General features: G+C 34.9%; 1 protein-coding gene across 1 annotated transcript; it reads right to left on the reverse strand.

Moving 5' to 3' along the window:
• Positions 1 to 3,060: 3,060 nt before the first annotated feature.
• Enam (enamelin) lies at positions 3,061 to 16,052 on the reverse strand. The gene is made up of 8 exons (XM_020159144.2): positions 15,999 to 16,052; positions 14,499 to 14,567; positions 14,331 to 14,381; positions 13,656 to 13,697; positions 11,696 to 11,953; positions 10,414 to 10,476; positions 8,761 to 8,814; positions 3,061 to 6,041 (listed from the first exon to the last, which is right to left on the reverse strand). The coding sequence occupies exons 1-8, from the start codon at positions 16,050 to 16,052 to the stop codon at positions 3,228 to 3,230; spliced, it is 3,405 nt and encodes a 1,134-aa protein (XP_020014733.1). The 3' UTR covers positions 3,061 to 3,227.
• Positions 16,053 to 16,632: the final 580 nt, after the last annotated feature.

Below are 16,632 nucleotides of genomic sequence, written 5' to 3' on the forward strand. Positions count from 1 at the left end.
TGTGTCAAATTACAGCTCACCTTCTTCCTTCTTTTGAAGGTTTCTCCTCTGCTAGCATGCAATATTGTTTGTACCAGTTGAATTGTGTTTCTAAGTCAAATTGACTATAAATTCAAAGTGGGAGGAAAAAAGATCCAGTGTTTGTTGTTAGAATAGGGTAAGGTAGAGAAGCAAGGAAGAACAGGTGGACAAAACCAAATGCTGTATTATTTTGAGAACTGGTGATTGTTTTCCATCAAATGCAGTTTTCTTCTGAGTTTTCATTAACAGTTGGTCTGAGTCACAATGAAACCTTGAAGATTTTATGAAGGAGGAACAGATCTGTTAGTTTTAAGTCCAGTATTTCTGGCTCATTTTTGGTTCTTAGAAATGAAATTTGGTTTCTTGAGGGCAAGAGGAGTCTTTCTTAGGTTTCTTAAGTTGACTGGGATCAATTAGGGAAGAGGAAACAAATAGAGATATGTTTAAATAAGTAATGAAAGTAGCTCAAAGTTCTATTTAAAGATGTATAGAGTTCAGACTCTGATGTGAGTGATGAAATAAAACATGTATTTACATTTTTAGGTGCTCCAAAAAGCCATAGAAAGAATGGCCATGATAATGGCTGCTATGCTGAGTTTTTAGATCTTTGGTTGGATCCTACATTTCATCATCCTACCATGTTTCCCACAGAAGAATGAGAGATTGTAAGATTTCCCCAGTCAATTGGACCAATACCTCCAGACATCTTATTATAGACTGTGTAACAGAAAAGATTTTAAGGCAGGTATGTATTAACCTTGCTAAATTGGCTCCTGTGTTTGTAATTCTCACATGTTATTTTCTTTTTCTTTATTTAACTTTATTAGGTTAGAACCAGCCATTTAAATCAGCAGGTGATGACTGCTAGATGTAGAAACTCTGTGTAGAAGTAGAGCATCAGTGGTGGGATAGGGATGCTGGAAGAAAGGGGAGGGTAATTTTCAGAGCCTCCTATCTCTACTGTGTACACCTCAACTTTACAACAGACTTTAAAAAGCTTATGAATCACTTAATCAGGGAACACAGAGTAATCATTTTCTTTAATGCAAGGAACTCAGGTCTAGTATCCAGGTCTGTAGAAGTATACATGTACTCATGAGAAGAATCATTTTCTACATTTCCCCTTCTTATTACTATGTTCTCAAAGCAATAGTTTTTTTTTTCATCACAGAGGCGTCAGATGATAATTAAAGCCCAGTATCTTATAGATCTGTCAGTGTATTTGCTGAAGCAGCTATTAACCCATACATATTGTTGAAATACAAAGTGAGTATTTTGCAATGAAAGCACTCAAATACAGATTTAAAAAAATCGTTGGGAAAAATGTAGTGAAGCATAATGTAGTTTTATTTTGAGAAGCAGTTTAACCCAGAATAAATTAATGATTTTTCAATGTGTGATTAAAGTATAAAGCTTGTAGGGTAAGAAGGAATTTAAGCAACTAGTGGATAACACCATCTGTGATTCTATGATGCAAATGTTGCTGAACATATAAAGCCACACAATGTGGTGTTTTATTCAGCATCTCATACTTTAACCTGCAGGAAAAGCAGACTATATTGTTTTTGTTCAAGTGTTGAAAACCATTAAAAAATCAGTCAATCAGTAAATATTTATTGGGTACCTTCAATGGACAAGACACTGATTAAGGCCAAGGAAAAGGATTATCTTCCTTTTCTTAGGATGTTTTCAACATATATTTCCCCAAATTTCTGAGCTCTTATGAAATCTGTCCCAAGAAATTTTCTCTTAAGAAATTCTTTAGGATTAGAAGGTAACTTTCTAGGTAATCTTGAGAATTTTACCCTTCTAGGCAAGCAATATTGAGATTATTGGCCAAAATGCCTTTAATGGTAGTAAAAATAATAAGATTCAGATATATTCTAAGCAAGACAACATAGAAATATCTACTTTACAAAATAATTTACACTATTTAATCATGATATCAAGAGGATGTGTTTGTGAATAATTCTACAAAGACATAAAGAATAAGCATGTTAGTAGTTGCATATATTGGTAGAATAATTTATACTGAACTAGTAAAACTAAACATTGAATGTTTTATCTGTATAAGACAGTATTTCAAAAAACGTCCTCTGTAGATCTTGCAGATTATGAGTTGGTGATGAGGTGTGGCAAGTCCTATTCTTTTTTTTTTCTGGATGCTCAGTTCCAGGTGATAATTTCTTCAATTCTTTATTTCCTACTTTCATAATCCTTTTACCTAGGTTGCCAGTTCTAATAATTAGACTGCCTTCCCTTTTTCTGGAATGTGTTTACCTAACTGATCACAACAAAATTAAAAACAAAAGTATCATTGTCTTCTATTTCAAATATATTTTACAATGATGGTTTGGCTGGGCCAAGAAAAAGTTAGAGTAGAATTTAGAGAGTAATTGCAAAAGGGGGAAATTGATGTACAGTTTTAAGATATGAAAATAGTATGGCAGGAAAAGGAATAAGTGAAGGGAAAAAGTCAGAGAAGAGGGATTAATTGTTAAGTGATACGTTAGGAGTCAGAACAGGAAAGTGAAAAGAAAAGAAGACATGGAGGAGAGGAACATAAAAGACTAACAATAGTTAAAGATAGCTAGCTTTGTATAGAAGTGATAGAAAGATGGGAAAGAAAAACAGAAAGCTAAATACAGAATGGTTGAAGGAGAAAGAAAGAATGATGGTAAGAAAGAAAATAATAAAAATAAAGTGAGTCGGTAGAAGAAAAATGCTGAAAGAGAATAGCTAGGAAAAATATTAAAAACCAACATAAGAAAAAAATATACAGTGCATCAAGATTATACTGGGGTGCGATCACCATACATAAAATGGAATGTTCATTTGCCATTCAGATGTGCAAAGCCAGATAATTTTGCAAGTAGGGAATTTTGAGAGAGAAAGGAAGAATTAGCAAGGGAAAGAAAGCAAACCCAGACCAGTGACTTCCAAGTTTCAAACCAGGGGTGACTATGGCCTTTATGTTTTTTCTTAGATCTGCACTAATTTGTAACAGCACTAGATCCAGCCACTAGATTGAAGCTCCAATCTCATTAATGCCACCTAGGTCACTATTCCTACTTCTGGGTAAGGGAAAGATTTAAGGATCACCAAGAGAATCATATAATTAACTTGTGGGGTAAAAAGTTTGGGAACCATTGGCATAGAATATTAGTTATTTTCCTTTCCCCAAGAATACTTGGTTGAAATAATCCCTAAGCCTGTATTAGTAAGCAGTCTTGTGCCTGGTCCTGTAGATTGTTCCCTGTTTGAAATGATTCAAATGGAGTTTGTTCATTTGCATTAAGTTGGTCTATATTTGTACTCTTAAATTGTTCTCCAGTAGCTAACCCAACCACTGTGTTAGGATTTTCAGTAGGCGTAGATAGATCACCATCAAATGGGCCTTGCTTTCTATTGCTTGATGGAGTTCCAGTGCTAGAAGAATGAAGCTTTGCTGATTTGGAGCTGAAGCATGGAAACTGCAAGATACTTGGTGGTCTTTGCTGCTGCCTCTCACCCTCATTTCTTTGGACTTCATTTTGGTTGCCTTCTGGCTTGGGGCCTTCATCAGGTGTATCAATAATAAGCTGCTCAGGAGTAAGGTCAACAGTTCTTTCATTGATCTGGTTGCCTTCAAAAATTTGTTCTAGAACATTTTTCCCATCTCCTTCAAAATCACTTTTGAGACAAAGTGTATTCTTTGATTGAGGAGAGCTAGTTTCAGGAAAGGACATAATTCCCATTTGTTCCAGTTTTTTCTTTATAAAACACGGTGTGTTCCTTCTCATAGTGGATGCATCATCTCTGAAAGGATTTGGGTTTTGGCTTTCTCTGGGCATTTTCTTCTTTGAATTGTTTCTTTGATCAGGTAGGATGCTTGTTGGGGAGACAATAGGTATTGTATACTTGATATCACTACTTTCCGTATACATAGGGTTGGTGTCTTGGTTCTCCCCTGGTGCAAGACCATAGGATGGAGTGTAGTCTTGTAGAGCCAGTGGGTTGTCTTTGGGCCCTGTGGAGCCACCAACACAGCAAGAACCTCTCTGGCTTTGGTGAAATAAGTGTGCTTCATTTTGACCTGGTGGATAACTTTGAAGAATTAAGTCTGAGAAAATGAAATGTTCTCTTTCTGGTGAATTTAACCTAGTACTTTGCACGTCATAGTTCAAATTCTCACCTTCATGCCATGTTGGATTTTTCTGAAGTCCAGCTGGGGAGTTACTGGAATACAGATGGTTCTCTTTCTGGTCTGGTAGATTAGCTTTGTATAAATTTGTTGACTGATCCCAGACATTTCTATTAAAATATGATTCTCTTTCTTTCTGCTCTTGGGTTTGAATTCTGTGATCCCAGGAGTTCCATGAAGGAAAGAGAGTGCTTTCTTCTTGTCCGACAGCATTATTAGAATAATAACCCCTGTTATCCACAGGTGGTGATATAGTAGGACCTGGATTGTATGATGGAAAAGTCTCCTCTGGGCTCCAGGGATAAAATTCACCATAAGGAAAATCTTCCGTAGGTTTTGATGGATTATCTAAGGAATAGGGAAAATATTCCTTTGGTTGATTTGAGGCATATTGCTCACCTTCAAAGGGCCTAACTGTTGGGCTTCCTTTAAAGCTTAACTCTTCTTCACCCCATTTACTTTGTCCTGGAAAAGATTCATCTCCAGTTGGATCAATTGGGTCCTCTTCATTATAATTGACTGTCTCTTTCTGATCTGGAGCATTCATGGGGTACTGTGGATTTTCAGGTTGCCTCATAGGGGTGGGAGAATTAACTCTCTCATCCCATGTATTGCTTCTAATGTATGGTGAGTTTTCCCTCTGATAATAGGGGTTATATTCATGGTAGAAAATGTTTCCCCTAGAGCCATGGGTTGGATGAGGTAAATGTTCTTCCTGCTTCTCAGAAACTTCCTTAAAGGGTGGAGGGATTTTTTGGTGGTTCCAGGTATTTCTTCTAGCAGGAAAATATTCTCTTGTAGGAGAAGGAATTTCCACAGGGTAGATAGGCTGATGTGTACTGTGCTTTAATTCAGGCTGTTTAGTTTGTGATTCATATGGGATTCTTCTTGGTTCTAAAGCAATTCCCTTGGGCAAATGCTGGCTTTGGGTTTGTACATTGGAACTTGGTACTCTTCTGGAATCTCCTCTTGGGTAATAGGAATTTTCATGTTGATCAATAGAATTAAAATTTGGGCCTAGCATGGTACCTGCAGGGTGAGGCAATTTATAATTTGGTTTATTAACTCCATAATGTTGAGAATTTCTCCAGGGGCCAACTGGATCCTTTGTAGGATTGACTATTCTTTCTTTTTGACCTGGCAACTTTTCCTTTGGATTTTGTATTTTTTCATTGTGACCAACAGTACCCTGTTTGGGACCCAATGAAGCAACATTGGTTCCCACCAGGTGTTTATTTGGCCCCTGAGGTTTTCTTTGGAAGTTTGCTGGATTTCCTGCATAGTTGACCCTTGAAATTGGAGAGTAAGCCTTGCGAAAAGTTGGATTTCCTGGATGAGCTGCTTGTTTGCCTTCCCAAGCAAAGGAATTCCATTGGGGACCCCTTTGAACTTGTCGATTTCGATAAATAGGCCCATTCTGTCTATGCCCCGTGACAGTACCAGTGGGATGCCATTGTCTTCCTGAAGGAAAATTTCGAATATTAGGATTTGGATAATTTTCATAAATATTTGGCTGACTTGGTCTCCATGGAATTTGATTTCTGGGAACTCCCTGGCCTGAAACATTAACCACAGGTGGCTGGAGGACCCTATTTTGACCTGTAGGATTGCTCCCAGTGTTACGTCCAGGAGCACTGTTTCCTGTTGTGCTAGTGTCATTTGGTTGAGTAGAATTAGTTTCAGTAACTGTTGCATTAGCTGAGGGCTCTGTGGGTGGAGGATCTTCTGTTTTAGGAGGATCTTTTTCTTTAGGCTTTTCATAATCATCAAACATCTCTTCTGAATAATAAGGACGACCCCCAAAGCCATGATATCCAAAATATCCAAAATAAGGATTCTGTAGGAAAGAAGATGGAAATCAATAATTATTCTTTGTTTTCCACCATGCTATGGCTTGAAAGTTTTTAGTATGATGAGGAAACCTTATTAGTTAGTTACGTGCTTTTTTAAAAAAATATGCTTTCTTTCTTAAAATTTGATTTCTTCCTGGTTTTCATCACCCCACACCTTTTTAGTTCTGTCTTCTGGTACTCTTTGTGACTTGCAGGATCTAGATTTTTAAATCTGAAGGTTTAAAAATTTTTATTTTTTTATTCCATCCTCTATCCTCCTTATTTTTCTGTTCTCATTTTACATACCTACCTTAAATAATCTATTTGCATGCCAATGCTCTCAATATGGATGCATACTCCTGATACCCAAAGGCATAAAATTTGTCCTACAAGACTCTCTCTTGAGGTTGAGGCATCAAAACTGCTTCATTACAGATCTCATGAGTACTTCCAACTGAATGCACCCAGTACTGAGCTCATCTTCCCCCAAAACTTCATTCTCTAACATCGTGTAACTAAGTAACATTTATTACTATCAACACACTTTCTCAAGTTTTTGCTCTTGTCCTTATTTCCCCAATTAATTATCAAGTCCTAGAATGTCTGAACTTTCATCCTTGTCCTCTCTTCCTTTATTCCTAGCCCTCCGGAACTGGCTATTCTGTGTAATCTTGCTTTCTTCACCACTGCTGTCAAGAGTAGTGGAGAGTGGATATGGGTATGTGAGAATTCTGCCACTTTTCTCTTTAAATATATATTAAGGTTTCCCTTATCTTAAAGGACAAACTACAAATCCCTTAACATGACACAGAAAGCTGAAAAGCTTAGTGCTGAACAGTGAAGGGTGTTTAAAATCCCTGTTCTACCAGTATTAGTACTATGACTTTTGACTAACCTCATTTTATTAACTTGTAATATGGAGATAATAATAAAATAATACTGATTATAGCTTTTCATGAGGGTCAAATGAGACAACATATATAAATTTCTATGCCTGAAACTTGGTAAGTGCCTAAAAAATGTTATACATTATGTAATAAGAATAGTAATAATTGCTTATAAAAGTATTAATTTATAATCCATTTGAGCCATAGCTTTTATATTCAGTCTCATTTCCACCCCTTGTACTTTATGCAGTTAAAAAAGCATAACTTATATTAGTTCTCTAAGTTCTAAATTCTCTTTGTGTTTCAGTGTCTATGAACATGGCTTCTTCATATCCAGCCTTTTCCTACCTACAAATTATCCTTTCTGGCACACTTGTCTCATCCTCCAGGACTCAGCTTGACTGCTACCTCCATGTCCTGACTTCCATGGACAGAATTAGGCTCAGGTTCTACTCATGGGTGTCCACAGCAGTGCAGACTTCTGTCATAATGATCATCACACCAAATATCAGTTGCTTATTTTCTTGGGATTCTTGCACTTGCTTTTCCCTGTAAGGTTTTTGAGTGAAAACATGTTTGTTTGTTTGTTTGTTTAATCCTAGTTTTCTAGCATTTCCAGTGGGAAGTGCTTAAAGTTTTTTCATTTAATGAGTGATTTAATCATCAAGACCTCTTGCCTGTTACTCTTTAGACATCTTTGTGGCATTTAATTTTTCTTTTTCTTCTTCTTCTTCTTCTTCTTCTTTTGCAGTGGTAGTGATCACACTCAGGGCCTCTGACATAGTAGGGAAGCACTCTACCACTGAGCTGCATCTGCAGCCCTCGTTTTTATTTTAAAACAAACACACTCTAGAGAAAAAGTATTTTTATCCCCATTTGTGGACAGAGATGATGAGACAGACAGGTGAGGAGATGTCTCCAGCGTCATGCAGAAAACTGGGCAATGTCACCAAGAGGTAGAATATAGACTTAATGCCTTTGTTAACTGCCTTGCTTATTCTGTTTCACTTTCTGATGTTCTGTTTGTAAAAATCTGAAGTGCAAGTTTCTAGGTTAGACTGTATACAATTATCTGAATCATATTTATTTGAGTACTTCATTATATTTTTGAAAGTATCCTATACTATTATTGACATAGTAATTTTCAATGTCATTATTTTAAGAACACTTTAGTTCCCTCTTCCCCCACAACGCTATTGGTTTCTGCATTTAGCTGAGCACACATTAAATATTTAGGGGAAAAGAGGAAGCAAGCTCCAGGGATGGAGTGCTGTACCAAACCACTAAAATGACTTACTTGATGAAACAATGCTAGAATATTTTAAGGAGTATATCATTCTATGGCATACATTTGATTCTTCTCATGGAGCAATGGAATAAAAAGTCATTGTACAGGATATCAGAGGATTTGAGTTCTGGTCCAGTTTCTGCTAACTGAAGATGTGAAATTGAATAGTAATTTATCTTCATTGGGCTTCAACTTATTTGTACAATGAAGAATTTAGATAATCTTTTAATTCCATTCTGATGCTAACAGCCTAAGATTTTAATTTCCTTCTGTCTTTATCATGGTCTCGAGTCCAGCATCAACCTTGAAAAAAGCTTGTTAGCTTTATTAGCAAGTATGGGAGAGATCTTACAACATGTGGAGGAGAAATGATGTATCATATTTTATTTCAGTCATTAGGTTGATTTTTTTCACTTTAAAAAATATTGGGAGCTTGAACTACAGAAAGGTCACATGTTGAATTTTAATTTTCTTATTAGATGTGAATCAACAAGTTGATGTTGACAGATTGCCGTTCCTAATGGGGAATGTAACTTTACTTATTCTTACCCCTCCGTCTTCATTGCTGAGTGGTGGACGTCCAAAACCTGGTGGTGGTACCCTCTGAAAGGTGAAAAATGTAATAAACATAGGAGGAAGCCACTTTCTATGCTGCCACTTGTTTGTAAGACTGAAGGTATGTTAAATTAGCTCAAATCAGTAATTGCGTTAGTACTGTGCGCTTCTAGCTCCCTAATCAGTACCTTCACTGACTATTAAGTTTTGTGATTCATAAGTGAATACTGGTGAATAGAAGGCTTCAGGTAGGTCCTATATTATCCTACTCAAAATATCTGTATGGCCACATCTCTTAGCAATCACCCTATGTACTTCCTCTAACACTCATAACTTCCACCCTCTCATTATATCCCCATAGGAGAAGGAGGAAGAATGGCAGGAGAGAAGAAAAGAAAGGGAGGAAAAGAGGGAGGGAAGGAGGCAAGGAGAGAGAGAGAGAAAGGTTTGAGTGATATCTAGATATCCATATTAGATCATTTAGCAGTAGAAATTAAATGATGTTACTTTTCAAATGCTTGCTTCACATTTAGTGAATTAATTTTCCTAATCAAATTTGGGGACTGCATTTCTGCTCAGGGATTGTTAAAAAGTAAGAGGATTTAGAAAGTCTGTGGTTCCCACAGAATTTCAGGAAGTTCTGTGATGATGAGATTAACAGTCACTTAATTATGAAAGTCATGCTGCTTTAAAAATTTTTAAGGAACTGTCTTAGTTTCCTTACTTTGGTATGGTCAGTAAAAGAAAGTAAAGAATGCTTACTCCTTGAAATGAATTGTTCCTTGTTGATAAGAAGTCCTCTTGGTTATAAAGTTAATAGGCAAGAAAAACCTAAGCCATAGCTGAATGAATAGTCATGAAGTATTCCTTTGTTTTTTTTAATCAAGTTTATCATTTTTTTTCAACAACTGGCCTTTACTGTTTCTTTATTTCAAATAGTTTATTTTGCCATTCATATTTTACTGCCTGTGAATAATTTTAATATTATATTTCATTTTAATAATTTTAGATTTAAAAATTATTATAAATATTATTTTGTAAGATTCTTTATAATGATATAACTGGAGCTAGAAACAGATATGATGGAAAGATTTTAGTCTGATCTAATCATAGTTTACTTTTTGGTTTTCAAACTCCATTTTGTCTCAATTTTTCCATTACATTAAATGGAGGTAGTCATTGTATTTTCAAATCTCTTAGGGAAGTGGGGAAATAGTAATAAATAATATAGCTCTTTCAAATTAATTTATTGACTAGATTATTGGTAGCTATTTGGTGATTTAGGATGTTCTCATGTCATCAATTAGTCTGAGTAAAAATTATCCATAATTAAAAAAAGCATTATTTTTTTTGATATAGGGTCTCACTATGTTGCTCAAGCTGGCTTTGAATCCCCTAGGTAGCCAAGGCTGGCTTGAATTCATGATCCTCTGCTTTAGCCTTCTAAATGCTGGGATTACAGGTGTGTACTACCATGCCTGGCTATAAAAAATTGTCATTTTTCTACACAGTTACTGATATGATTTTGTTTCACATTCTCTGTTGGTCAGTAAATGACATTCTATTAGAGTATATGAACTTTTATTAACTTAAGATATAACATGCTAATATTATTTCTCATTTCTAGTATAAAGAAAAAATTCTTACCTGTGGTATTGGCCATGGTGGTTGTTGAAAGGGAAATAACCCATTGCTGAATGGTGGGAATGGCTAGAGTGAAAGAAAGAATCAGATTTAGGTAGAAGTAAGACAAATAAATGAAAAAGGAAGCAAATTAATTCAATACAACTATTTGAAACTTGAGGATTTATATTTCCTGTTGTATTAAACTCTCTATGTCTTTTTTTTTTGTGGACTGGGGTTTGAACTCAGGACCTACACTTGAGCCACTTCTGTAGCCCTTTTTTTGTGATGGATTTTTTTGAGGTAGGGTCTTGTGAACTATTTGCTCAGGCTGGCTTCAAACTGCAATCCTCCTGATCTCTGCCTCCTGAGTACCTAGGATTACAGGTGTGAGCCACTGGCACCTAGCTTTCTCTATGTTTTTCTGTCTCTCTGCCTCTCTCTCTCTCTGTCTCTCTGTGTGTGTTTTTGCAGAAATAAAAATAATTAGTATTATTAAACATTAATTATTGAACATATTCCAAACATTATGCTGAGCATTTTATGTTAATAAATTCATTTAATCCTCAAATAATTGAGAAAGATATGCACTATTATTATTCCCCTTTTACTTAAGAATCTGAATTTCAGAGAAGTTATACCACTTGCACAAAACCTCATGGCAGGGGAATGATTATAACTAGGATTCAAATACAGGAATGTCTTTTTTTTTTTCTTACAAAATTTGTATTCCCTACATCTTTAGCTGTATGTGATAACAAATGACCAAAAAGTTGGTATTTTTGATGCTTAATGCTTGTATATCTTCTTGCATTAAGTCAGTGCTACATTTATGTAACCCTAAGGTATGGGAAGCAGTATTAATTTCAGAATGCTATTTAGATCATCACAGCATAGATCTGCAAAGGACTTATAGACCATTTAATTTATTCATGGGTAAACTAGCATCTACAAAGGTAAAGTGACTTGATCATGACCATATAACCAATAGGGACTGGGGGTGAAACTTGAACCTTTGTTTCTTGACTCTTATGCTAGTGGCATGTGCTTCATTTGCCACTAGTAGGATCTTGTTTAAGGCAATGGTATTTGGGTAATTTTGAATCAAACAAGGCTGGCATTGACTCTCTAGGTAGTTTTGAATAAATGTTTTAGTAACTACCTAGTAAAAAATAAGTATTTTATTACCGTATAACAGTACCTATGAGTTTTGGAGGGAATATGTATGCAGGAATGGCATGGCCCTCCAAATCCTTTTCAAAGCTTTTTCTGACTCCGATTTGCAATTTTTTTAGGCAAGTCTCACCTGAGGTGGCTGGGCCTCCTCTTTGGCTTGATTTGGGTCATGTGGTGGTGGTGTTAAAGGCTGCATTTGTGGTGGCTTTTTTGGTTGAGTCTGGTTGGGTTTTTGAGTTTCTTGAGTTTGATCGGTGTTGCTCTGGTGTTTCGGTGCTGGAGGGTTCTGCCATGCGCTAGGTGGTGGGTGAGGCCACATGGGCATCTGATACTGTGGGAACTGCTGAGGGAATTGCATACCATTTCCATAAGGGCCCATAGGTGTCATCTGAAAGTAAAGACAGTAAAACCACATTAAGGTTGAGATTCAGAATCCTCACCTTCTAATGTCAGCCTCCAAAATCCAAATAAGGAGCTTAAAAATTCTATGAGAAAGAAAATATCCTCTCGGATTTAACTCAACAATAGAAACTTCAAATTTCTTAGCAAGGACTTTAAATATTGTCGGACTGAAATGAACTTTAGTCTTCTAAAAAACCCAAACAGCCAAACTTACCAAACAACAGAATTCAATGGGAAATTTTAGTTTAAGAATTTCACTAATGATTTACTAACTCTGAAATCCTAACTTAGGTAGTAACAAGTGTAAAGAAGTTATGGGGAATTTGATGCTGAATTAAAAGCCTATGTGGCTCAGGAAATTAATGTGAGTCAACTCCCTGTATGGCTATCCTTATCTCAACCAGCAAAAACACTTGTTCCTTCCTATTATTGCTTATACTCTCTCTTCAACAAAATTAGAGATAAGGGCAAAATAGTTTCTGCTGGGTATTGAGGGGGTGGGGGGGAGAGGGAGGGGGCGGAGTGGGTGGTAAGGGAGGGGGTGGAGGCAGGGGGGAGAAATGATCCAAACCTTGTATGCACATATGAATAATAAAACAATAAAAAAACCCTATGTGACTTATTGTAAGGTCAGATAAAGAGAAGAAAAAGCAAAAGGAAAATGAAGAAAGTGAGTCTGCAAAGCAAAATAGGAAAAAAAAGCAGGACAAAAAATTAAAAAGAGAATAGAGAGACTAAAAATTCTGTCTGTATAAACACCCTTATATAGTGTATATGCTTCTTTGTTGTAGGCAGATCCTCATTCTGCTTTCATTGTCAGAATCTTCACAAATACAAGGTTGGACATGGAAGCAAATGTAGTTGTAATTTTAAAATGCTAATTTATGAGTTGACAGTATTCTTACAGTATCAGTTCCCACTTAAACATTTCTTCCCTGATTTAATGCTACTCTCCATTTCCAGTCTTCATTAATTAAGTCTCTTACTATCCTTTGGATACCCACAATACAGTGCAAAGGTTATGAGAATTTACGGGAGACAGAATTATAAATCTTGCATTAAAATGCAGGATTTCATGACAATTAAGTTGGTGAAAATTTCAACTCACAGGCAAAGGCACTAAAACCAAGAATAAGGGTATAAAAAACTGGGTGAATCATGATAATGCCACAAAAGTGACATGTATTATTGGCCCATCATATAAACCACACCAAAAGATCCAACTGACACTTGATTCTTGTAATAGTTTGTTCTAACGATTAGTGTTCAGTGATAAAGATAACCTACATTTACTTCAATGAAATAAAAAATTCAGTTTTAGTGTTATCTGTTAAGATAATCCAAATAAAATTTACTCCCCAATAGCATTCAATATGCTATTTTGTTGTCATTATTTGTGAATATATCTTTTGTGATCTTTTCTCAGAACCAATTTTTCTTAAATATAAAGAACTCACAATTAATAGATGATTTTGGCTTATAGAAAAGAATAATAGTAATGGATAAGGAGAAAATTTGACATGAGAGAGCAAGTAAAATGATTTTCCTTCCTTGAAACTTTTATAATGATTATATTGTAATTAAAGTCTATTGATGCTATTAGTGTCTCTATTAGCTAAGATAAAACTAATAGTAGCTATCTGGATGTAAACAAAAAATCCTTAGAAATAATGTAAAGAAGAACTTACATATGGGGAGTTCATAAAGTTGAACTGACCATAACGCATCATCTGCAATGAAAGGAATCTATTAATGTAGCACAAAGTGAAAGTTTTTTATTAAATTAATACACAAATCATAAGAAATATGCTGACTTTCTGATTTTAAGGTGTAGTCATAATATTTTTTACTAGTTTTATATGAATTTGAAGTGCATTTAAAACAATTAGAAGTCAAAATTTTATTTTGAGAAAAATCAATATAGAATAATAGAAAACAAACATCTGGTTTATTTTGCAGTTTTTAAATGTTCTATTCATTTGGAATTCAGGATTTGAGAAAGATGGTTCTTGCTGATGTAAATTGAATTGGTTAATGATCCTTCATATGAGTTATGTAAAAGATATTTATATGCTTAAGTATCTATTTGTAACAACCCTTGTTACGAATGTAGATTTATGTTAAAGTTTAGTTGATGCTAGCTTCTCAGTAAATCCACATTTACCATGAAAGTCCACGAGTAGGATCATGTTGGGGGAAAATGAGTGCTTTGCCTTGTTTTGAGAATTTAAGATTTTCAACTCTCCCTTTATCTGTTGTGTACAGAAATTTTATATTTCAGAAATTTTGCCAGTATTTTCATTTTTATGAACTTCTAGGATAGGACTCTGGAAAACTTCTCCCCTGACACTAAGCATACATACCTCCTCACTTTTACTGCTAAATCCAGGCATTCGGGGCATGTGCATCTGGAACTGAGAGAATATCAGTGACAAATGCAGAACCTCAGTTGAAATAAGCCCAACATTTATTCCCAAGCTTTGTAACAATAGAGCACAAAGAGAAGGTCTAACAGTTAAAATAACACTCACTGGCATAGCAGCAGAATTACCAAGCAGACCTAGAAAGACCAGGAGAATCTTCATTTTTCCATTTGGTACCTAGAATACAAAACAGTATTATTTTGGATGACAGAATAATTATTCTTAGGATACTGCAGTTACTCATGTACTAGCCCACGTGTCTGTCAAGGAAGAGTACAGAAATATAAGGGGGGTCTCTGCTGTTTTTTTTTTTATGTTAGGAAACTGTTAGATAGCTATTATCTATACTGAAGGTGTCCAGTGTCAGATTAAAAAGGATTAAAAGGAAAGGGGGAAGAAAGAGAGATAGATGAGAGAGAGAGAGAGAGAGAGAGAGAGAGAGACAGAGAGAGAGAGAGAGAGAATGCTTGAGAAGATAGTTCACAACACTAAAATATGAAAATTAGAAATTAAGCAGTTACTAGAAAAACAAGAATATTTATGTTTTGAGTTTCCAGTTGCTAAGTTGGTTTAGAAAGGCATAGAAATGTACAACTACATTCATTATACAGAACAATCTCAGTTTAAATGAGTGCACACTTCAAAATCAGGACTTAGAACTACTTTCTAAGATGTTTTAGACAACATTCCATTATATAGAAGTTGATTAACATTCTAATTAAATAAATCAGAAAATTCCAGAGTCCTGTGTTTTCTTCTTTTCTCTATTTCTGTTTCTGTTATTACTAGTAATTCCTTTAAAGGGTTGGTCAGGAAAATAGGAAGATATAGGCAGAAATGTAAAATTATCTCTTGATTAGATAAATAACATCTGAAACGCATGTGTTTAGTATAGGTCACACAAGGAAGCTATAAAAGAGAATGCTGGTAGACCTTTCCTTTGTAAATGTTTCTAAGATTATGGATCAAGATTTTTGAGAACTTTTGGATGTGTAATTTCTCTCTGGTTCATTCATCTGTTTAATCTCTATAGTAGCTGATACAGTGGTTCTTTTCCTCTTTTTTTATTAGCATACACTAATGTATAAAGGTGGTTCGCTGTGATATTTCCATACGTGCATGTAATGTACTTGGGTCATATTTACTCCCTCAGTGATTCTTGATAATTTTACACATTTATGAGGCTAGATGTGGCCTTTTATTTTACAAACATAAAATGCCACGTCCTTTCTTTTTTTGTAAAATTAGCATATTATATCAGATAATTTTAAAGATACCTTCTACCATTAAAAGCATATTATTGGAAAAAAGCCTATGATTAGTTTTTGAATTGAAAGTAATACTCAATAATTGCTATGAAGTGCAATGACTGTGTAAGTTTTTACTTCTTCCATTTCATCTGTGGATACAGATGCTCTTTGGTTCTTCTTATATATTTTTTTCTTTTATATTGTTGTACTGGGTGAGAGTAGATTATGGCATTTACAAAAGTTCTTACAATATATCAAATATATCATAGTTGAATTCACCCCTCCATCATTCTCTTCTAACATATTTAAATAGTGTTTTGTTCTCTTAAGTGTACTTGATAGACTTGATAGTACTTACCAAGTTATGTAGCTTAGAAAAAGAGGCTCCATTTCTGCACTGAAGCAGCAACATTTTTTCACCAAAATTTTCATAAGCCTTTTGAGAAAAATAAAGGTTTAGCATGATAAGGAACTCAAATATAGAAATGGAACAAATAAATGAAACAAAATAGCAAAGCTTCACCTCTAAGGTAGCACCTGTAATCTTAATCATTTCATCCAATCATACCCTTAATTAGATGGTCCTCAAAATCAAGTTTAATCTTCTGTTGCTTTAAGATTAGGATGAAAGCTAAATCAGAGAGAAAATGACATAAGCATTGTATTTTGAAATACTTCTAGTGCAATATTGACAAAACTTGACTTCTTTATGGGGAAATGAACAGTTTTTAAGGAGGTCTATGTAGTTTGGAAGAAAATCTATACAAAAAACAAACATACCATACAAACCAAGGAATTAAAACTTCAATCAGAAAATTAGTCTGCAAAAAATGATTATGAACCAATATAAAGGAATACAATAAATTGTTCAACATCTATGAATTAAGTTCATTATTTATCACTATTCAATTTATGTTGATAATCTCTAATACTCACCCAATGCCAGTTAGAAGCTGTAATATATAAAAAATAAACTCTTACTTGAACTTTGT

The sequence above is a fragment of the Castor canadensis genome, chromosome 9 (assembly GCF_047511655.1).
Source record: "Castor canadensis chromosome 9, mCasCan1.hap1v2, whole genome shotgun sequence".
NCBI lineage: Eukaryota > Metazoa > Chordata > Mammalia > Rodentia > Castoridae > Castor > Castor canadensis.